Source organism: Saccoglossus kowalevskii, chromosome 16 (assembly GCF_978046115.1).
Source record: "Saccoglossus kowalevskii chromosome 16, keSacKowa6.1, whole genome shotgun sequence".
Classification (NCBI taxonomy): Eukaryota; Metazoa; Hemichordata; class Enteropneusta; family Harrimaniidae; genus Saccoglossus; species Saccoglossus kowalevskii.
In genome coordinates, this window is record NC_140656.1 from 13809748 (window position 1) to 13834545 (window position 24798).

At 35.5% G+C, this 24798-nt stretch overlaps 1 protein-coding gene across 1 annotated transcript in view; it reads right to left on the bottom strand.

Moving 5' to 3' along the window:
- Positions 1 to 363: 363 nt before the first annotated feature.
- The window catches only part of LOC100372996 (neuronal acetylcholine receptor subunit alpha-10-like), a 28599-nt gene continuing 4164 nt past the window's right edge, over positions 364 to 24798 (bottom strand). Inside the window, exons 2-6 of the mRNA XM_085491513.1 lie at positions 3590 to 3741; positions 3426 to 3470; positions 3088 to 3197; positions 1574 to 2106; positions 364 to 1156 (exon numbers count right to left, since the gene is read on the bottom strand). Of these exons, the coding sequence (XP_085347639.1) occupies positions 543 to 1156; positions 1574 to 2106; positions 3088 to 3197; positions 3426 to 3470; positions 3590 to 3741 (1454 nt within the window). The 3' untranslated portion in view covers positions 364 to 542. The remainder of the gene's footprint in view (positions 1157 to 1573; positions 2107 to 3087; positions 3198 to 3425; positions 3471 to 3589; positions 3742 to 24798) is intronic.

The following is a 24798-nucleotide window of genomic DNA, read 5'->3' on the forward strand; positions in this document are numbered from 1 at the left end:
ACGTGAATAGTAGTGATTTCTTACCACATCGATGTTAATAGTTTAGTGTAGTCTCGCCTCATCGAATATACAATTAATCAAATTAGCCAAATGACGCCATGCACGTCGCATTGGCACAGGTAAGATTGATACAGAGAATCTATTTGTGGCACATTGGCGTTTTAAAAAAACACATGTATTCAGTCAACCACAGTAATTGTTAAGTCTATTTGTGACAATTGAGGCAAGTCTCAGCATGTGTTGCCTCGGTTCTGAAATGTACTGAAAATTTAGAATCTGTGATAAAACAATAATCGTTAATTCGTACTTTCTACAATGTTAATAATATCCACTCAGCATGTTTAAAGAATACACGGAGTAAAGTGTATTGAATTATCTAGTTTTATATATTTCAATGCTGTCAAAAAAGGAGATCTGCCGGGCTTAGTATATTGCAGTGGGTTTTTCGCATACAGAATACAAAATAATTAAAGCATATTCAGGTCAATTCAGGTGGGTTACTTGTCAAAAAATCATTGTAAAATAAATGAATTAAAAAACAGTTAGTTTTCTTCGTATTCTGGGAATTCTAGATTCCGTATGTATAGCGACAACATGAACCCAAGCAGCAGTCCAATAAGTATTGTTAAATATAGCAACAAGTAGACGCGGTCGATAATACGAGATATTGCCCGCCATTTGTTCAATCGCCTTCTCTCTACCTCTTCGCTGACATAGTTGTCGTCATCTTTTCCGTCTTCTTCGCTCTCTGTAAATATTCCCATTTCAAGACTGTCTCGGTGCGTCCTTTGACCGTTTTGGTGAACGGACCCGTCCACAATGAACACACCATTAGGGATTTTATTAAACCTGGTTACCGACGATTGTCCGTTTTCGTGCACAAAACCTGAATTATAAGATGTACAGTTCATTTCTACTTCCTCTCGTATTTTTGTTGTTGATGATTTCGTTTTTAGATTTTTTCTACTCTTTCTTTGCAAGAACGGTTTGGCTCGTTTCGTCTGACAAACCACGGGAGCCAGGCATTCAAAGACTAGTGTACTCAGCCATGTGGGCACTTCTTCACAATGTGGACCTCTGAAGTGCATACTGAGCGACCATGCTATTACAAAAGAAGATGCCGCCACGAGGCCAATCGACGCAAAGAAATATCGTTCTGTAATATACAATAATATACACGTGAGCTTCAAAATAACGGCCAAGTTTACGATTATTTTACCTGTTCGAAAAAATAAAATTGAGGCAACAGTCCATATATCTGCTTTAAACAGGGTTTACTATATTCAAATTGGGTTAGATATGCTTCATTATTCAAACACAAACACCGTCACGCCAGAGTGTCGAGCAATGAAGTGGAGTCTAGAAGAACTCAGTGTATGTTTCCTAATCTCCTAATTCCTACAAATACAGGTTACTCTATATACTTATACTCCGCCAAGTGCAATTGATTCACGTAGTCATATGTGAATACAGTATTTTAAGTGTGATCTCTCCTATACCGAGCCGAATCTTAAATGTGCATTACATATACATACATTGAACAATATTTAAAAATAATACTACCAGTACTTACGTAAAAATGGTAGGTGTTCTGAATTAGGAGGCATGAACTCCGACACCACGTTGAGAAAAACAAATTGAGACAATATACTGGTCACCCATAAAGTCACACGTTCTCCCGAATCCGATGGGAGGTAGAAAGCAACAGCGACCAAGGTACTTGCAAGAAATGACGGGAGAATTATATTGAAGACGTAAAAAGTAGAGCGCCGCCTCAGGTGCATTGTGTATATCAACTTGGGGAATGGTACTGTGCAGCAAGGATCCTGCTCCTCTTCGCGTGTTTTGGGCATTCCTAGAAGTTCCCATTCGCCGTTCACCACGAATAACTTGATGTTGGTGTTTGGATCCATAACAAGATTGATTTTATCTCCGGGGTAGGACCATGACGCGAATTTGAATGCGCAGTACTGCTGGTCAAACGGGAAATATCGCGGATCAATTTTGCAAGTGGCTTCCAATACATCTGGTTGTAAAGCTGTTATTGTTCCATCAAACGAAATGATAGCATCCGTGTCATAATGTCTTTGGAATCCCGGTCGAACACTAAAAAAACACATGGATGATACAGTGAGTAAATTGTATTCTTAATCACCAACGTTAGTTTGGTTAGGTCGTAAGATGGGTAAAGATGATAACAAATCATAAAATTATATACATATAATCGTATTGAATGGTGTTTGTATTGGAACTATATAAAGAAAACAAACGGTTCTCGTAATTATTATGATTACTAACAACAACTAACAACTATTACACCTCAAATTACAGATCATTATGCCAGGTTTAGTTTCATCATTAACGCTATAATATACTTGCTAACAAAACTCTTGCACTTGCGATTTTATCTAGAAAATTGCAATCAGAAATACGTGTGGTGTATTGCTTTATGTTAGCCATCTCAAATAATGTATTTCTTAACAATAGTTGGGCGTGTGTTGACAAAATTAAAAAGTACAATTTGATTGCTAATTTCTCGTATTTGTTGTTTTGAAATATCAAAAAAAATCATCGCTAAGAAAATCTATTTTATGTAGGGTTAAAGAACGAATTTTGTCACCAAACTTCTTACTTCTCATAATTTTTCTTTTTATATTGACCAAAACTGACTCAGAAATTCGTCGTTGTATGGTAAATTTCGTACAAGAATCGAGTGTTTTTTATTGGCTAAATATATGTATATTTTCTAATAGTGTTAGTTAGTATGAATACAAATATTTGCGTCCTGGAAATTTAGTCTATATATGGATCAAAAATGATATATCGTCGCTTTAACGACTTAAGTCTCGGGAAACGTGAGAACACTAACTGTCACGTTATTTATACTTTGTAAGTACATTCGAAAATGAACAAATTAAGAACAGTACATCAAACTCGTCGCTACGGAAATTGTTTCGCATGAAATATAACGTATCGTTAAAATGACATGCGCTATGATTGTTGCGTTAGGGTTTTCCTAGAATGTTCTAGCTAATCGAGAGCATCACGCTGTAGAATAAAACTTATACATTATTTATTTCCAATTACCTGTTGACGAGTGTGATATCTGGCTGCCAAACTTCGGTGATAGGAACCTGCAACTCGTCCACACCGCCATAGTCATCAGGATCCCAGCTCAGAAAGGCGTCGTTCCAGATCTAGAAATAGAAACATACAATAAGTATGAGACACTTCTCACCACAATATATAAATGCAACGCAATCGTCTCGCTGCGCACCGCGGTCGTGGCGTAACCCGTCGCAGTCGCCACACAGCGCGCTGTTTGTTTAACAAACAAAACGTCACATAGGACCCACATTGTGCAGGACGCATCGTGACCGCTGTGAATAATTAAAACGTCATTACTGTGTTGAAGTAATTATTACCTGACTCATCCATGTTTTCATGCTGATAACTTGATTTTGTTCATCCTTCAAACAAAAAATAAACAAGACATAGTAGATGAGCTAATCTCGTTAATAAATTAAATAGAAATATTGTGTTATCAGTAAACTGTGTTATCGGCGGTTGGTGGCGCTGTTATACTCACCACATTGAGTATCTGTATTGGTGTCATCCTGTGTACGACGGTGACGACTGACGATCTATTGTAGACAGGGCGTATATACTTCTGATGGTCGCTGAACAAATCTTTGACAAGTTTCGACGCAAATGCTGTTTTTATGCCATTTTCGTAATATACTGTTAAGTAATCAGATAAAATACGATATCCAGTGTTAACAAACATATGTTGAATAAAAACTCGACAAATAGCGCCACCATGTTCATGAGGGGACGGCGCAGTACTGTTTCAGTCATTTAACATGGAAATGAATTGTATACAATGAGTACGAATATATATATATATATGCGATTACCAGGAATAAAAAGCCAAAATTCTTTAGCTCCGCTGTAATAATGATTGATATATGTTCATATATCCTTCGTCCATACGTCCATGGCCCGTCAACAATTCCTTTTATGACTTCTTAAAAATTACCAATCCGATTATATTTGATATATTATGTGTAGGTACCTTGGACCCACCTCTATCGGATTTGTACATTTTCTTCAATTCTCTATTTTATATAAAATATTTATTTTTGACAAAATATTTTATTTTCGACTTCTTCTACTACTACAACTAGCCCGATGGTTTTGATAATTATATATAGCTTGACATTAATTCTACATTTTTAGCGAACAGTTCTTGAAGATTACCATCGTAATTGCTTTTATAGGTTATATAACCTTGGATTGACCTCTATCAGATATATTAATAGGTGTACATTGTTTTTGTGAATAATTTGTTTGATGAAGGTTGGCATGTTTACAGACAGCCAGAAACAAATTACTTAGTGTGGGTTAACTGCGTTTTGTTTTCTGGGTGTGCATTACTTGCCTTGTTTATCACAATAATCTTGTATGAACAGAGTAGATCTCGTAACATGTATATGCTATCCCAGTGGACACACGGACACTTCATAACCATTATATTCACGCACACAACAATGCATATAGTACGTCGGATGAACTCTAACAAAATATTTTTTTGGTATTGAAGTTGTGCCAATCTCGAAAAATTTTCCCCGCACAGAACCAGCCGGTAAAGGTGTAATTTACCTTAATTAGTAGTAAACACGTATCTTGCATTTATAATCTAACTGTGTTGTTTAAGGCGACGTTCCAAGATAATGTATCCGAGGGTACATGTGTATTTTGTATGGTTTGTGAGAAGATAACTCGAGATTTCAATGCAGAAATCCATATCCGGAAAGATTTGATGATCGAAATTGCATTTTGTAAGCCGAAATGTTCAATTTTAGTATGCGCTTAGTTAAAATGTTTACTAATAACTGTGTGCTCTTTCGTGGCTCTTTCATGCGACCCTACACTTTACTCAAAGAGCCCTCCTACTACGAATTAACTTTATTTCAGTGCATGAAATAGTTGTTTATATTCTGAATGTACTATCCTACCACGTCATAGGATAAGTTTTATACGTGATTTACTATTCAAGTCCACTGCCCAATACTTGCACATTGGCTGAGGGAGATATTACACAAAACAACAACTAATCTGATATTTCTATGACGGAATTGTGACGAATTATCTTGATGGTGGAGGCAGCATTATTTGATATATTAGCATATGCTGACTGCTGATTTTATCTAAACGGAAGTTGAAAGCGAGTGAATGACATCTGTGTGAACCTAACCAAGTGTAACTATCCGCCATTGTTAACTGTAATTTTGACAGGCTCAATTTGGGAAATGACGCCCGCAGTCGCCGTTCATATATACAAAGCAACGCTCTGCCACGACAATTTGACAATTATTAATAATTTTTACGGAAGTATGGGTGATTGGTTCATTGTCCAAATAGATGATTTTTTATACTATGTTATTGACTGTGTGTAATCGTAGAGGGCGGTAGTTCCAATTTCAATATGTTAATAATTCTAGAGTCTCTGATGTTGTACGTTATACTGTAGAAGTCAAACGAATGTCACCCTAAGCGAAGTATATTGTAAGAGTTCCTAATATGCGTATTGCATAGCGTGCAAGTCTGAAATGAGAATTCCGATCCCGTGTGACCTATCTGACCACTGCGACAGAGCCCAATTTGACTGTTACTGACTGTTACAATTTGAACCAAGGACTTTAAAATAATCTGAAACATTTATACCTGGTGAAGTCAAATTCAAATATGATAATACCAACGTATAGTGAAGAAAACTTATATATTGTATAACGAGTGATGCTGCTATAATGTGTTTGTTGTCTGATCACGATAGAATTCAGCAGTCAATCTTCACTGGCAGTTTTACTGTCCTGTCGGCACCATTGCCATGCGATTAATCATTGGAACGACTTTGTAGTAAAAAAGGATTCTATTTTAGCGTGGTCATATTTATGTGCCCGTAGAGGGAGAAAGAAAAGAACAGATCACGCCTACAGGGAAGTATTGTAATTATGATTAATGCATAAAAAATACCGTACGTGCGTGTAATCCCGCTTTTGGGACTACGTTGAATAAATAATGCAACATTCGACTTGCACTTAAGTTATTAAAACAGATTCCCATCCGGTTAATAACATCCAGATCTTGCATTTTGCAAGGACCTCACAGAACCACCAACGATCAATTTATTTATTCAAAGCCAAAATCAAAAAAAAAATATTAGATCTGCCAGGTGCGCGCGGGTCCGATGGCCAAAGATTTATTTTGTCTGCCCTCGGCGATTTTATGGCATATTAAGGAACATGGTAGGATTTGGACGAAGATTCTCAGCAACGGGAAAGGGATCTACTATGTTCTCATATGACTGGTTTGAAAGAGAGCATAACAGCTCAGTAAAGTTTTTCGCTAATATTTAATTTCAAAGGGACTTCGACGCTTTTTTCACATTGAACGTTTACTTGCCCTAGCTGACGTTTTTACTAAATACTAGGATCGATGTTTGCAATACTATTTACAGAACAAAAGTTCAGCAGAGTGGTCTTTTATGGCGACGTTGTCAAATAAAATTAAACTAATAGAAGGGTACAGAATTTCGGGATGGGTGAAGCCGCAGTTTTTCAACACCCGGTTGGGAAACGCCTTTGTTCGAAAGTGTTGATCCCCCGATCGCTGGTAACAGTGTGCGTTATGCTTATGGAGTAAAACCCATGACGTCATAGCATCTTTGGATCTTCCCAGATTTACACTGTCATCCGTTCTGCGCATGTGAATCTTTTCCATTTTATACAGCTTATTTCGAGCCAGCACTGTTCATTGCAGGGTGACGTGTTATGGTGAAGCTGTACAAAAAGTTTTCACCCTGTGAAAATGCGTCCCTATATCTAAAACAATCACAGTCGTCATATTGGTTGTAGTTTAATTGTTTCCAAATGTAGATTATTTTGTGTAAAAGCAGCATTAAAGGGTTTATTTCAGTCGGTTATTTTACCGTTAGTTTTGCCCCCGTAGATACTTGTATCCGTCCACGAACCAAGATTGTCGTTGAGTATCGCTCAAAGAAAACGACTGTTCAAAGTTTTTTTTTAATATTGATGCCTAAAATTTCGAAGAACCGTTGATTTATATCTTAGAAATAACTGAACCATTTTGGTGTAGTCGGATTCCGATATTCAGAAAATCACAGAATTTAGACAGCTCCCTGATTTACAGCATACAAAATTCGTTCATGTTATATCAAGATGGTGATTCGAACGACCAAAGTCGATGTTATAGTGAGAGTATCTGATCTTAATAACCCTCCCAAACATACTTTTTCAACTTGAACTACTATTTTATTAATAATAATATTAAGGTGGAAGTTCAAAAAAGTGCCCAATGCTGTTTTAATAGCTGTTCTGTTGATTTTATTCGTTTTTATCAATCAAACTTAGATAGTGTTTTAACACATAAACGTTCAATACGTTTTTTGCGGTCCTGGCAGAATGGATGGCTGCGTCGATGTCTCCGTTTCCGTAGCCTTCTTTCATGCATTCAGCAGCAACATTTTCTGGTTTCTCTTGCAATATATTATTCCAATCGATATCGAAATTGACAAAATCCTCATAGTTTTCCCGCATTTCGGTAAATAATATACCGTCTCTCGCGTTGTGCCAAAATCAAAACGAAGTGTATAGGGATTCGTAGAATCAAGAAGGCTTCTGTTAAAAATTATGTCATACCATATGCTAATTTTATGTTAATATAACAGTAGGTTTGCGTTCACATGGATTAATGAATAAACATTTTGACGAACGCGAAACACTCATTGAGACAAAAGAAATATTAGCGTTTCCCAACCGGGTGTTGAGGGACTGTGGTAAAACATTGCGCCGGTGCCAATGTCAACGATGGTGACACTAGCGAAACCTGGTGCTACGATGCATCGTGCATCAGTACACCGCAGAAACACATACATGCTATATTGAAGTGATTCGTCTCACCATTCACGGATCAAAACTAAAATTACGGGTGTCACATAAAAAATGGCGTGGGCGTTTTATTGGCTTATCTACTTTCTCGATGTGAGCAGTAATATTTTAGAGAAATCAAGCTGGAGTCTCGTGCTCCTGGGTAAAACAACAACTTTACTAAACACACATTCAATAATAATTTTTCTAGATGGCATCCCATGGGTATTCACGTGCTGCCCATTTAATATTGCCTATGAGGCTTGTGATTATATTATTTTAAATACGATCTATTTTATATTAAATGGCAATTCATTCTATAATACTGTATGATTGTATATATATCCATCAAACCACACAAGACAATTGTAGTTTACCTATGTGACTGGCTGGCTCTTCGCTATATATGTGAGAGGGATGGAATGAACTAATTTTGCTGTCCTTTATATGTCTAGAAACTACGTTAGATGAGACCATTCATACTGTTTAATTCGTCAACATTGTTCATATATAAGTATATTCCTGTACCACAGATCCTTGTAATATAGTTTAGTTTTAGGGTATATATTTTTCGGGAGCAAGTGTTTTATGAACGCCATCCAATGATTCCTAATGCAGCTCAGAAGGTGAATACAAGAACATTGATTTCTGCTTTGGTTTGTTTCCCTAAAACTTTCACCATAACACCCACAGGCTATTAATATATAGTATATTGCTTTTCTTTTGAAAGTGATTAACTGTACGTAATTAATGTCAACCAGAATTTGTACCGGGCTTACAAATTACAAAAGCCAATCATAATAATTTGCTTGGATAGAATGAAACGTAATATTGAAGTATAAATAATTAAACAAATATATTATCGGTGCATCGAATGCATCAATAATTGGAATGGCATATCGTGAGAACACCGTTGTTATAAGTCAATGCGCAACACGCGTATAATTCAATATAGTATTGTGTTCTAGACCACTCTACTCAACACTATGTCATCGTACGTGTTCTCTTTACTTATTTATTGTATAACACTAATAAGCGTGAAATAACAATGAGTGAGAACATCCGTTCAATTGCTTACTGTATATTTTTTCCCTTTCAAGTCGACATAACATGTATCAGATTGTGGCAAGGCATCCACGACGAGATGGTTCAGCTTAAGGATATACTGTACATAGTGATATGTAGAGACCGGATTCAATACCATGCTCTGATCAGACATTTGATTACAAATATTTTGCTTTAATCTGTAACATCGGTAGCAGTAATGGCGTATACATACACTCACATTGAATCTTGATTGCCAAATGTGACAAATCAACCACACACACACAAAAACAAAAAAAAACCAAGTCCTGAGGTACTTACACATTTGGGTGTAATGTTTAAAAATTCTTTGTTTCCTTTTCATTCTTATTCTCCGACATGTATCTTATCACTGACAGAATTGACGGTGTTGACAGTTGTTTGTATTGTTTACACAGTTGGTATACCATGTACATATAATGTAGACAAGTGGTATGAGTATGGGATTTATTATAATGTTTGATTTTTCATTTGTGTAAGAGGTCCAAATGCCGAATACGCAGGTGTACTGAAGGGGCTTTAAAGTCTACCTGCATTCAGGATGTAATATACATATTAATGCCAATAGTATATATTTGAGTCAAAGCTGTTTCAAAGTTGAGGGCATAGACTTTTTTTACAGATTCTAATGTAAATTTTTATCCACAGTAGAAGTACAACTAGGAGTTAAATCATGTAATAATACCTTTTGGTAATACCTTTAACCATTGAAGTAACAGCCTGCTAATATTCGACAGAGAACGGTATTTATTCAGCATTTACCCTGAAAAGTACATTCTCAAATAGAGCCACTTTACTAGTTCTGTTGTTATCAACAAACCCCATTTACTATCATGGGACGCTTCAGTATTTACGAATGACACATTATATAAGTAGCAACGCCCTGGATTTGAAACAACGAACAGATCGATGACCTTTGTGAATGAAAATTCTGTTTACTCAACAAGCTAAGCAGTTGGGTTGTTGTAGAAAACAGCATGTTAGTTTAATGTGATATGTACATAAATCAGTTACGATTTCACAGGTCATTGGTCTATTGTCCTTCGATACAAAATGCGTGACACACGTCACTGTGATAACACACAGCCTGCGACAGGACTGTACAATTAATACCTACAACTTGATTGTACCGTGCATTTTTTTAACAAATGGTCGATTGCACCGAAAGACAAGTAACTTGCCGCGTCCGCGAATGAAACAAAAGCATGCTTAATGGTCACGATGCACTAAAAACCTATTATCAACGTTAATTTAGCCTCGGGTAATGTTACTAGTGTACGTTGATAGCAGCGAAGGTGCCACCATTACGGTATTTGTTTTTTTGGTGGATATTGACGAATGTTAGCGCCTTTTATTGCAGTAAGCGGCTGTGGTGATGTGATTATATGAAGGAGTTTAGGATTTATGAGTTGCACAGAAATCATTATAATTATCAACTAATCTTTGTTATGATTTACAATACCGCGCAGTAAACAAAATCAATAAATCAGAGTCGGAGTTGCAATCCGCTTAATGTAATTCATACTAGACGTTTTACTCAGATTGTAAATGTGATGATTATTGGTTTTACATTGGCACAACCGATACATGGTTTTATAAATGCAAGTCGATGTTGCAATACGTAGCGAATAAATAATGTTGGTTGGCAGTGGAATCTGTTAATAAGAAAAAATAAAAGATTTTGTCTAGTATTATTTCAATATTTTTGTTATCAACTATATTCGAAACCCGATCCTAGTCAACTGTAGCAACACACCTACGCTACTGGTAAATGTGCGCAGTATTATTAGAATAACACAGTACTATAATTATTCCAAAGGTCATGCATTCAATATCGAATCAATTATCCAGGAACAAGCATCAGCGGTAAACGGCCAGATGTAATAAACTCCTTTGTTAATGAGAGTTTAATTTTGGTGGAAAATGATTTATTATTTATTTGACCTTGAACTCTGTCTGTGACCGTTTTTAAGAATCGATTAATATTCTGAATATGCATTTACCCAATAAATGGCAATAACCATGACAAAAAGATTTGTGATTTAAAGTGTGTATCGACATAGACTCATCCACGTGACTCGGTTCGCAAGTAGATTGCTGAATGTCATTAGCGCCGTGCATACGTCACATTGGGCAGGGTTTTTTTTTTGAAGACGACGCCGTGCGGCAATTTCTGTTATACAATCAATCATTCAGCGGCATTGCTGTATAATGAATCGATCAGGATCGAAAATGAAAATGGGAGTTTCTTGAAGACTGGCTGCATGGACAGAAACTTTGAATCACTTACACAATATTTATGTTTCTAAATTGTCAACTTTACTTTTTAATTGAATAGTTGGTCATTTGTTACCTCTAGGTATTTGTGAAAACCGTGCCACTGTGCACATTTGCTAGTCAGGCCCGCTTATTAAGTAATCGCATCATACAAAAGTGTGTATTAAAAAAACATTATTATACATTTGTCATCGTAACACCATAAATTAGAGCGTGCCGTGATTTTGCGATATTGCCCTGGGTATTTTCATCCTACCAAATTAGGTAATGCAAATTCCAAATATGGAATGATTACCCCATGCAAAGGAGCTCGCTCAATCTGTTCGAAATATGATGTATCCTTAGTAGGAAAAGATGTATAATAATAAGGTTATTACGAGGATACCGAAATGCATGCACGCGGCCATAGTTCTCCGCTGCGCGTTGGTCGATACTTCCGCTGTACTGTCTTCGTGCATATTTTCGGTATCCTCGTAGTAACCTCATTTTATTCGCAGCAATGCGACTTCAAGTCACGTTGTTTTATGTCCTATGCCATGTGCTGCGCAAACACTCAATAGGCGCATGTTTGACAGACGCGTCAAAATGGATTCATCTATTCTATCAGAATCGGATACGCGACCTCCCGGTAGCACACAGGCTCGTGGAGGTGTATATTTATATCGAGTTAGCAAAACCGTAGGATGTACTTCTTTATTTCTTTAACGTGACAGACGTACAAACTAACATAAATTATTCAAGAAGCTGCTGTTATAATATACCAACCTTGATAAAGAGTGTTATTAAACGCGAAAGTGTGAAAACAGTGAGTCACATTAAACCATCACGCTTGTATTACTGTGGTACTAGATAATGGATGATCAGCAAAATATATTAATCTAGATGTACTACGAAGTAGAGTGTATTATTATTGTCATACATATGCAATAGTCTGCTAGGGTCGACTACAACAGTTCTTATCAAACTGCTACATGATTTACATCGGATTAACCATTATTGGTTGGCCATCAATGGTGTCAGCTGGCAGTGCAGCGGTTAGTGATTCAAACACACGATATGACGCATCATCAGAACAGCCGAACCGAACATCCATATATAAAGCTGTCTGCGTTGCGGTGTACGATGAGTTTAAGTAGTCGAAAACTAATGAACCGATGTATTCTATTTTGTCGCATAATGCGGCTACTGTCTTTTGCAATACATGAACGAGCACTGTAGCAGAGTTTGTTATTTAAATTACGTCTTAATCTCATTGGCAATTTATCGGCTTATTTGCCACGCAGCGCCGTGTTATTTCAAACACCATTACGTCCATAAATCTGATTTACTGATATCAAATTAACGGACATAATGCGAAAGAGTATTGAAGTGCCGGGGTTGGATATAATCCTTGTTGCGTGTTGATCATTAAAGAGATATACAGCGAATGTGATCATGGAACTACAAAGCGAAATATATTCCTCAGTCTGTTTCCGGAATTACACCGGTTTCCAGAACTATTTGCGTAATCCCACATCGCTGCAAGGCGTCGAAATGTTCACGTTCACTGTGAGCAATATGCAAATATAATCAAATGTCAATTTAGTATTCATGTATTTTTTATACTTAGCGTTATACTATATTTACACACAAAAACCCATTACATATTTAAGTAGATGCAAAATGATATCATATTTCCGATTCAGACTATTTTCATACAACTGGAGTATATTTGGTACTTATATGTGATGATGACCGTGTTAATTTCATATCAACAATTCATCAACACTTTTATATTTATATTTTTTTCTAGAATATCCACAATATGATTTATATCAAATTTAAAGTTTAAAACAAAATATATTGAGAATAATATTTTATTTATTTGAATCTTTATTAGAGTGTACCTTTGATTCTTATTCATTTAAAAATAAATTCAAAATAAATGGCGTCCTAGTCAAATTATTATTGTGATTACGTACAATTCTCACTGAATGATTTTTCATAAATACTGTTTGTCAGATTAGGAGAATTCAGAATACAGATTGTAAAATGGTGTGAAGTAGTACAGAGTCTCATTATCAGTTTTCTCTAGAGAATAGTGTCTCTGAATATGCTCGCGTTGATTGTCATGTCGTACATCTTCCAAATTAACTTTGAATACAACGGTATTTTGGCCGCTTACTCCGAGCTAGTGTTCGCGAACACTTCGTAAGCCCGTTCTAAGGTTCTAGCCCGCGTCTCGTAACGTATCAGCTCGTAATATCATAATTTCAACCTCGAAGCCCGCAAGTATTGATTGAGTAGCCTAAGCCGATTTTGCAGTTAGAGACAACTCCATTCAATCATCAAACATTCAATAATCACTAAATTGCAGATATATCACAACTTAAAGAAAAACGCTCAAATCAATCAATCAATCGCGTGATTTATAACTCACGGTTATAGTATATCAAAAATAAAATATATTATGTTATATTATAAGAATCAAAGTTTTGATATATATATCAATTACAGCCATAATATAGACTCATTGGCCATATTATTATTTTGTGTTCGGCGCTGTTAAATTAGATAGATAGTGTGACCGAATTGCATGTCAGATAGTGTTGCCATTAGCAAAAGCGTGTTTGTTTTGACGTATTTCTGACCTTTTCTTCTTCAATGAATGTGTTTATCATTGTTCAATATAACCTTGAATAATTCATACAATTACAATAATATTTTACATTGCATTTGTCCAATATTTGCGATAAATGCATTTTATTAGTCGACTCGCACGTTTAAAAACTTCTAAGAGTTCCTGTGACGTTCATAGGGGAAATTACGGCATTATATTGCCCGTGGTCATCCAACAATGACAAATGAATTCATTTTAGAATTTTATAATATTCCGATCGACAAACGACAATTCAACTAAACAACATTGTTTATAACCGTCTCCCATATTTTGTTGAGTTCACCAAATTGCTTTTGTCGCTAGAGTGCGCGACTTCTTGGACGGGTACATTAACATTGTAAATTTAAAATCAGATATTAAAACGTGAGGTAGTATATTGTATTTTTCACGGTGACCATTCACGCATCAAAATAGTAGACAGACAAATACACGGTAAGACCCTGTATTTGCGACAGTCGTAGTATTCTCTCTGTTAGCAATTGGCGATACGCATTATCTATGTTATGTACCCATAAATAATTTCTGATGCAATTTTAAATTTGTTTGGTTAGCACTGTTATATGCAAGCGTGATCTCTCTAAGTAGCCGTACATTTTATTCATATAGTGCCATGTTCTATATTATATATTATCCAACCACTGCAGAACATTGCGCGCCAGACTGAAATACAATCACACTCGATTGCAAATTCATTATGTCTCAGTGTCAGTCACAATACGCAATGCATGCATCATTTTCTATATTGTTAAGAGAAGTTTATATTTACTGAGTTATGTTCACCCTCTGAGAGCATCATACTAAATAGTAAATACCGCATAAATGCACATACTAATCACGTGACGATATGTTGCTTTCACTGCCTGTTATTTCTGCTTCCATGTTTTATTTAGGGTGACATTAATTATAAATAATGAGTGAAGTTAAATTTATATTAGACCAAACTGACGCATTTACCATTTTCTTGTTTACAGTGTAAATTGCGTGTTCGTAAAATTTAGTTCATCAAAAATTACACAACGCAAGGAAATCTTGTACGTGGTATTCTGTTTATAAACATTGGTTGGTAATTGTTGTCTCTTACTCTCACTTCTGCATAAGACCTTAAACATGATAATATGATGATATTTCTAATTTTATTTCAATATTAAAAAAAAAAAACTTTTTGACGCAGCAAATAATGGATGTTTCAAGAAGAGAATCTTGAAACAAATATTTTCTAAACAAATTCTTTAGAGCTAATGGCGATTAGGTATCATTGGGAGTGCAAGTGTTACGTGACTATGGTTCTTGCCTTTCAAAGTCCATTCCAATCTCTCCCTTGATCGCGTCTACTGTTTCAATCAAATTGATTATCTGAATCAGTAAACGCAATGACGGAGAGACACCAGAGCCCACTCCACAAAAAATCACCGTGGTCATTATTTTGCGTTGATGTTTGTGATATTATATTTAGATGATAAATACTTCTTTTTGATACTAACAAATTGAACAGCGAAGAAAGCTAAATAAAATAAATAATAAACTTATTGACCATTGATTCTTCACAGTTCAACAATATAATTTTAATTTGTTTTGTATTATTAATTTATATTGTTTTTTTGTAATTATAAGCAAAATTTATAACAGTAATTTATTTCAAATACATTGTTTATCAAGACAATATTTATGTTATATCAGTGTTAATAAATGGTAATATGTTATTAAATATGCAGTACGCGTTGATAATCGTTTTTGTTATATTTGTATTTAATATATGTTATTGATACAAACTACACCACCACTATGGTATGCTTAAACAAATACGATGTCAATAATGACAATATGGTATGAACCCAGGGAAGAGAATGCTGTACTGAGAAAAAATCGGATATATTTTGCAAATGAAAGATTAGTACATATTTTATAACAGTAGAACATTTCCACGAACTAACACGTCTGTAGGCTCGTTCAATATTTATACCACGAAAGCTTGAATTAACCGTCAGACAGGCACTCCGTTAGATAGTCACGACGTGCCACAGCCCCGAGTACGTTGCAGGATCGATAGATACATGTCGAATACGATACTCTGCTGATGCCATTGTGTATCAGTGAAATGGCGAGACGACATTTGATAGTTTCCGATCAGGGATACGCTAAAATGCACTGATATTAGCTAAACAAAATTCCCGCTACGCCCTTGATACATAGACATTTAATTTTGTCCCTCACTTCTTCGATTCCGATCGCTTCAAAAACAGCTGAACAAGCATATTTCTAAGCTCCCTGTGGCTAGTTAATGCTACGATCTTCTCTTCGTTTCTCTGGTGTGAGCTGCTGACAGAAATGTTAGGAACTGTAAAGTACGGTGGCTCATATGTAACCAACTTCAACGTCGACTCAGCAACTTTTCGCGAGACGTAAGCAAGTTCCTTATTGACTTAGAATTGAACTGATAACTTGGATATTACAAATAGAATGAAATGCTTCAATGCAGTTACTCTACTAAGCATCGTATTATTTATAAGCTACTCACCCGGTTGTCATAGACCATATTCTCAAAGAGCAGATGCTATCATTTAATCAATTGTACCTTGTAATAGCCGAATATGCACCCACATGCATTGTGCAGATTAGCCGATAACAAACGTTTATATGCATATGTATGTATATACGACTGTCACCAAACCCCGATACGGGTAGAACCTGCCATATCTGGTCAATACACTTAGCATGACCTCCGTAAACATAATCTTCATGGTGTGGCCATTCGTGAACAAATGAATATGTTTTTTTTTATTTAAACATTGTCTAATGAGATCATTCCACAATTGTAGAAAATTAATATAATACGAGTTTCGACATAACTGATTGTTCTAGCGTAATTTACATTCATATTCATAATACATTGAGAGCTTTATCATCATCATCGTCAGTATAATAATTATTATACATGTCTAGTGAAACGACCACAGTTTGAATTGATTCAACAGTGAGTAATTATTTTACCAGTGCATTTTCAAATCTGTTAATATAGTGATGCCTTTACAAATAACGATATTTCTTAACCTTAATATAATGAACTAACAGCAATCGGCGCTCATGCACGACGATCTTTTTTATGCAAATGTATCTGAACGCTTTTCGACGTCTTGAATACGCGTCCAAAACACATTGAGTTGATTACAATTAACAAAACTGTGAACGTTCTCCATATGATGTGGTCTTTTTAGTGTATATCATATATTTTTTATTATTATTTTAATGTCACACACTCCGCAACTCAATAAATATTGCAGGAGTTTTTTGTTTCAAAAACTAAATGTAAAAGTGTTACGTAGGTTCACGGTAAATGGAACACATGACGTTAAGCATGGGTGAATTATTATTGATGTGATATTACGTATATTTGGGTTAAGAAAAGTGTCGAATTAATTTGCAGAAATTTTGAACATTTGTTAATGTGATTTGTTTGAATGTAATGTCCACTACATACTTTCTTCTACATACTTTGCTACATGTGATGTCGTAGCGTTGTATATATGTGAACATCTATCTGAAGAAATTGAACTCTTTGGATATAACGAAAGCACTGTAGTTATAAGTATATATCAGGTATCGTAACAAAGATGAGGACAATAATGAAACTGCAATTCGTTACAGTTATTATCGGCATTTATTATTTATAATCAGTATCAGCATTTCTATTTAATTATGTTATTGCGACATTAATTATCAAAGTAACATATTCCCAAGTGTGCGTGTTCAAGTTGAACTTTCAAGCAAGATTAAACAATTGAAAAAAAAATAATTATTCATTTTTTAATCAATTTTGATAATATATCATGGGGGAAATTAATAATATTTAACTGTGAAAAATGTCGTATTTCATGCAATAATACCAACTTGTGATTGATTCCAACTCAATCTAAACATACAGAATAGCCTTAGCAGGCAACATGCTAGGAACGGCGTGATGTACTGTTACTAAATATGGAACCTTTAGCGACGTACGAACGCGAGTAAAATACATTGTTTGTCTACGTGCATAGAATAGTTCATTCTCAAAACGTCAAATGTAAATGAAATATTCGACATGACAGTGTTTACCGGGTTACAATCAACGTATGGTGTTATATCGTTAACTCAGTGCCAATAAAATGTGCAACTGAAATCCAGAATTCAACGCGATGTGTGACGAATAACCATACACTGGAAATCAGCGAATAGATACGTAATACGCAAACTCAGTGTAATGATTATCGTCACTGATTTGGGTGAACTATTCTGAAATCGTGTTTCACAATTATGTACGAAAAGAAAAAAACGATTCTCACGAATCAGCGCAATATGCAAATAATAACCATATTTCAAAGCAAATTGGCATGGATGTGTTTCATAAAATGTATTATGTGTGTGTTGTTTGCTGACCATATTGTTTGTTTTTGTGACAATGGTTGTTACAGTAAAGCGCCGCAGGCTTTGTTGTAAACCTTCAAACACATGTTTTTATACCCGCAACTCTTATTCCATGCACCGTATAACAGTATAGAATAGGACGAATCCACGCGCTATCCAAACTATAACAATATCAACTGTTAAATGTACATAAATTTATGGCTTGCGTGAATAAGTTATACCGTTGATGCCCATGGTGATGATATTTTCATGCGTTTTAAAAATGTCCAAGTCGGTTTGATGTTTTGATAAGCAACATGTTTAGCACTGACCGTGACATTATACATATGTGCCGATTTAACCTTGGCATTTGGTATGAACATATGCCTATCAAAAATTGTTCTTTAATTAAATAATCAAACTTCGAATATGGTATTCAAATGGTGTTCAGAGATCAAAGAATTCATGTGTTATAGCTAATGTAATTGAAGACCATTGAATGTGAAATAGCGTTTCTCATAATTCACGCCTGCATATAAAAAAACACCGAATCTCCGTTATTGGACCAATCGGTACAATAGTTGCAGGAGAAATGAATAGTTTGCCGTTTATTATGCGGTATTGCAGTATGCATTACAACTGTCTAGTCAAAAATTCTATACAAGAATGCACGCGACAGCGCAGTATGTCATTATCATTAGAAATAATTTATTTGTCCCGCAATATTATATTTTTTTAGGTAGTATAGAAAAATTATACAGCAGTGTCATGCATTTGTTTTCGCGTATCTGTTGAGCGACTTAATTCGCTGATTATTAGCGAATTGCTGTGTTATGTCTGTCATCGTTTAGGCCTATTTGAAGTTTTTGACGGAACTTGGCTCAGTGATTTGGAACTAATTACAAGATAACCGTAGCTATTCGGACTATTAATTCTGACAGTTGGTATTCGTAGTTATTAATGTAGTGAACGATTAATCAAAAGATATGACGTATTCAGTACTTAGTGTGATTGGCTGTATGATTGAAGGTTACGCCTTATAGTCTTTTAACTGTATTGTAATTGGTTAGAGTTTTGAAAATGAATAAAGAGAGTTTGAGTTGGTCTTGGCGAGTACACCAGAACAGGGGACGCAGTCCCGAGGAGTCGTGGTCCAGTCCTGGAGAGACTTGGGGCGAGCCTTGACGCAGTCTTGGGCGAGTCTTGGATCAGCCTTGCGATAGTCTTGGGGATTTTTCCCCAGGGCGCTGTGTCTTATAGTGCTCAAAGACCGACTAAGACGAGAGTTGAAACGTATTTTGTTGTGTGTGTCTTATTTGACTGTAAAGCTTAAGTGACTTTCCTGATCCCGTACCTCAAGAGGACGAGATATAGAGACGAGACGAGATTCCCCTCTGACACGTGTGGAGAACCCGAGGAGAAAGATTTACCCCCGTGATAGCAGCTCACACCAATTATACACACTATAAACGGAGATACTAAACTATGACGTCAATCACGGTTTACACAATACATCATAGCGTGCAGTTTAAGTACACATCATATTGCAATATGGTGCTGTATTTGGACATTTAAACAACTATATTGAAACATGATCAATCATTCTGGTGTAGAATTGAACAGAATAGAACGAAATATTAACATGACTATAATCGATTTGCACGACATGCCACCCATCCTGTGTACGTGTACGTTGGCGCCAACTGTAATCCACCAGTGTCGTCTGCGTTATAGCAACAAATTGTGGTTATACGTCTTTGATTATATTTGTTGATAACAATGAAGATATAGAATTTAACAAATTATCAAAAGTATGGGTGTATATTAGGTAATGCAGACATTTCAAAAATCATACATGATTAGAATAATAAATGAAAGTCATAGCAATTCAAATTGCTCTTCATGCCTGTCAATAACCACATAGACCTCCACACAAGCTACACCGGTTTATTTTCAACGTTGGGCACAATAATTTTATAGCGTTGGTCAAACAGATCGACACATTTCATTAAACACATATACAACGAACGGATAAACATGATATATAAATATAAACTGTGTTCCTGAAATAAACACGAAGCGAATAATTTATTCAATTTGCGGCTAGTAAATCATGATACTGGATTGGTGTAAGAGTGTGTTGCATTTAATAATAATAATAATAATAATCAATATCAATTACTTTTCAATTTATGACAGATTGAAGTTTGCACAGCCTATATATAGACCATTTTGTGTAAGCCAGGAAACAGATCACTACTAATTATATGAAATTGGAAACCTTAATTAACGTTAGTTTGCAATTACCTATATATTAAATACATGGTAATGGGTATACATTTGTATATATTAGTCAAGTGGAACGCGAATATAGAAATGAGTGATATATAAAACGCAGGCGTCGTTTTATATAATAGCAGCGACATTATATTTTTAACATTTGTTTTATTATTATTGAACCAATAACCAACAAGATTCATTGGTCAGTTCGTGGCAATGATATTCCAAGTGTATTACCGTGTTATTTTAAGCTATATAGATTTACATAACATCGTTTACCTCACGATAGACCATGATGTTAGAATAGTGAACGTCATCGATTACCCAGTTTAATTTCGAGTGAATGCTCACATAGAAAATAAATAATACGCGTTCATCTGAATCTATCGGCCCAAAAGGTATGCAATTCCTATTCCCAACACTGTTCAAAACGTTGAGTACATGCTTATCGCAAGAGTTCGCATCGGCATGTCATGAAGCAAGTTATTGATAAAGCATGTTTATTATCTGTACATGTGTTAGCTTCATGGTTGTGTGGCTCCATTTTAGTATATTTCTATTCTATTCTATTCTATTCTATTCTATTCATATTCTGTTATTCTGAACTTTTTATTAAATCAACAAGGTTTGAATAAATGTTATATCTTCAGTGAAACAGTATGGTATTGTAATTATGGTTTTTAAATTTACAGGAAAATAATTTCGTCCAAATTATATTTCCACCATTATTACACTAGTCCAGAGTATGTCTGCTTTTAGATGCAAGTACATGTTCAATCAAGTCATATGACGTTGTTTAAAACAACTTATCGATAAATAGATGCTTTCGGGCAAGTGATATGCAAATCATGCATTTAATGAGAAAATTCTAATTTCTGCTTATAATTATTTACAACGCAATTTGTTCAAATTATTGTTGTTATGGAACACATCATTTGTCGTCACTATTCAGTTCATTGAAAATGTTCAATGAAGTGTATATAGTGTGTTATAATGTGATTAACGTGCAGTATAAGGTAACCATGCGACATTCACTTGTCGCATAAATTTCACTGAAACTCGTCTGACGACGTTATCACTACGTGCGGATTTATATAAACCATTGTTTAAACTTTGGAAAGCAGCGAATATTGCAGATTGCCACATACATCGTCTGTCTAATTCCGATCATGTGATCGCGCTAACAATCAACTAGTGCAGGTCTGTTCATTTAAATAGCGGATGTATTACTAGGATACGGTGAGGAATCGGTATCCTAGACGTCTACTCAAAGGCCACTATGAAAAATTCTTATTTAATTAAAATATAATCAAGAAGTAGATTTATGGTATACGTCGATAATCTATTAAAGCGGGGGGGGGGGGGTCGTCATCTATGCATGCGCGGAAATTAAGTCCCAGGCGACGATAATAACACATGCTAAGATCGCAAAGGCTCATAGGTAGACGTTGTTTTAATCAAAGACACGCTAGGGTCAGCTGACGCATGCGTAGGTGACGACTCCCCCACTTTAAGTTCTATCGTGCGTTGTACATGTCAGCTATTAAAGGAATTCCCCAGTTTGGGATTACAGAATAATTGCAAACACATGCAATATCAGTGTGTTTAATTAACGGCTTTTACATAGAGCGGGTCACTGGACACCAATAATAACGGAGAAAAACATTTCGTCACGGGTCGATCAATGTAGACGCGTGTATGCGTGGAGGAGACATTATTGCACTTATTTACTTTTTAAAGTTGATTATTATAAGTTTGGACTGGTTTTATAGTGATCGTTGTCCCGACCTTCACATAGCAGGTTGGTAACGAGACCAATTACACGATACATTGTAACTGCCTAGAGGCATGGGATTTTATTGCGCGATGTACTGCCCTGGCAACTGATATTTATTTTATTTCAATGAATCATACTAAAATAATTTGATTTAATTTATCCTCTACTCCACGCATGGTTATTGTCATTTTAATTTATCGAAAAAGCTGTGGCAATGTTTACTCTTTCTTTTTAACAAAGGCCTTAAAATAACAAAAAATAATTCTGTGATGTCGATAGCGGAAAAATAAATTGAATAACAATTGCGTGGCTGAATTTCAAAAAGCAGCACACCATTGCGTTTTCTGTTCTGTATAAACGAAAAGAAATGACATTATTCCAGATTTAATCAAATATTTGTCTAATAGCATCTTGTTTTAATACAACTTTCACTTTAAATTTCCGTTTCCTGTAGCCGTATCAAGTGACAGCTTAAATTGAAAGCGAGCTTGAGTTATCAGCCAACACCCCGTCGGCTGCTCCAGTGTGCGTTACAAAATAATCCAATTACAGGTGATTCGATTACCGCACTCATTGTCGCTAACACATGCAATTTTCATCAAAGCGCCATGTCCAGAGTGTTCAAACATTCGATTGTCGTGGTCTGATTGATAGAGGTTTACGATATTTTTGTTTTTCGACCCAATGTTGCCACGGCGACGTGACTGGAAATGCATATTAAACCTTATATGCATTTTTACGTCACAACATTGGACAGCGAATCCAAAGAAACTGGCAGATTGTAATTACTTTAAGTGAAGCCCTCCAGATACATTTAACTTCGTACTGATTGCGTAATTGCCATGTCAATCAATAATTCAAATATCTAGGTCGGCAATGAGTTGTTAATATGATAAGATTATGAAAAAACATCTTCCCATGATCATAGATATGATATTATGAAAATACATAAATATTATCAATATTGAATTTTTTGAAATACGGGCGGCCTGAAAATTGAAATTTGAATAGGATTTTGGTAAAAATTGTTGTGTGATTGTTCTTTTACAATATCGTCAACAAAACGGTGGTGTTGGTCGCGCACTTTGTTTTAATGACGTTTGACAAAATGGTCTCTGGCACAGTATGTGTTGAAGGCTTGTTTTCGATTTAAAATCATTCGGTAATTAATCCCCAATTTGATGATATGCGCTATTTAATTTTAAAATATGCCCTGCCTGACTGATTAAATCTACCTATGTCGGCACAACAATAAGTCCATTGACATACGTTATCTATAATGATGTTAGTTTTTGTACCATTTTGTTCTGGTGGGAATCATATTGGAAATGATTGATATCATTTATCGCGTTTATGTGTGCTTTCTTTAACATATGCAGCGATGAACTTTAAGTGACGTACACCCAACAACGATGCTGTAGTTGCACGCTACACCAAGCGAGGGTATTGATTTACAAAGAAAAAGCTACTCGATGTTTATGTTGTTGTACAACAACGCCGGGTGATGTTGCATTTTGACGAGTTTTAAGGTTCATGGACACCGGTGCTCAAATAACAATTCGTTAACATAAACAAATACGCATACAGTGCTTTGGTGACCCTGTTTTGTAAGATCCGCATTTACAAAAATGCGTCTGCAACAAACAATTATTAAAATAATGAGGGCTAATTAACCTATGCAATTTCTTTGAACGAAACGACGATTGTTAATCATTCTATTTTTCTGGCACTTTTCTAAAAATTGTTCATTCATGCATAGAATTAATTTATACTAACTATAATGAGAATAAATAGTAGTATGTAGAAGTGTCTGAGACACACTTTCGTTGGCTGCATTACGTCTGTTACTTCTATGTAGATATTCCACGATATATTTATATCATTGCTATATAGATCGTTTAGTAGCACGGGTTTAGTAGCACGTCGGTTGTATTGTTGACCTAAAGACACTAGTAAACGCTGTTCAATTGACCATTTTTTTTCTGCGATAAATTGAGGGACTATAGCTTGTTTCTGAACAAAATCACTCAATACACTCACCAAACAAGAGAGCTTTTTAAACTATGTGAATTTATAATTATGGTTTAATAACAGAGAAATTAATTTGTTTCGGGCGCTATCGAGCGATTCGGCGTGAAAACACAAATACCCATGACCAGCCCCGTCTATCGAACTATCGTTGATGGAAAGTTCTCGGGCCAAAGAGTAATACTTATTTTAAATATCATTAGTGGCTAAACCTACTGATATAGCATACCATCTTGCAGTCCATGTTATTACGATCCGAAACAACCGTGGAGATATTTAAAATCAGTCAAACCCAATCACTTTTCACCAATGAACTCCTGTTGCAAATACCTGTGATATGTTGGATGTTATTCAGTGTCAAGCGTAGT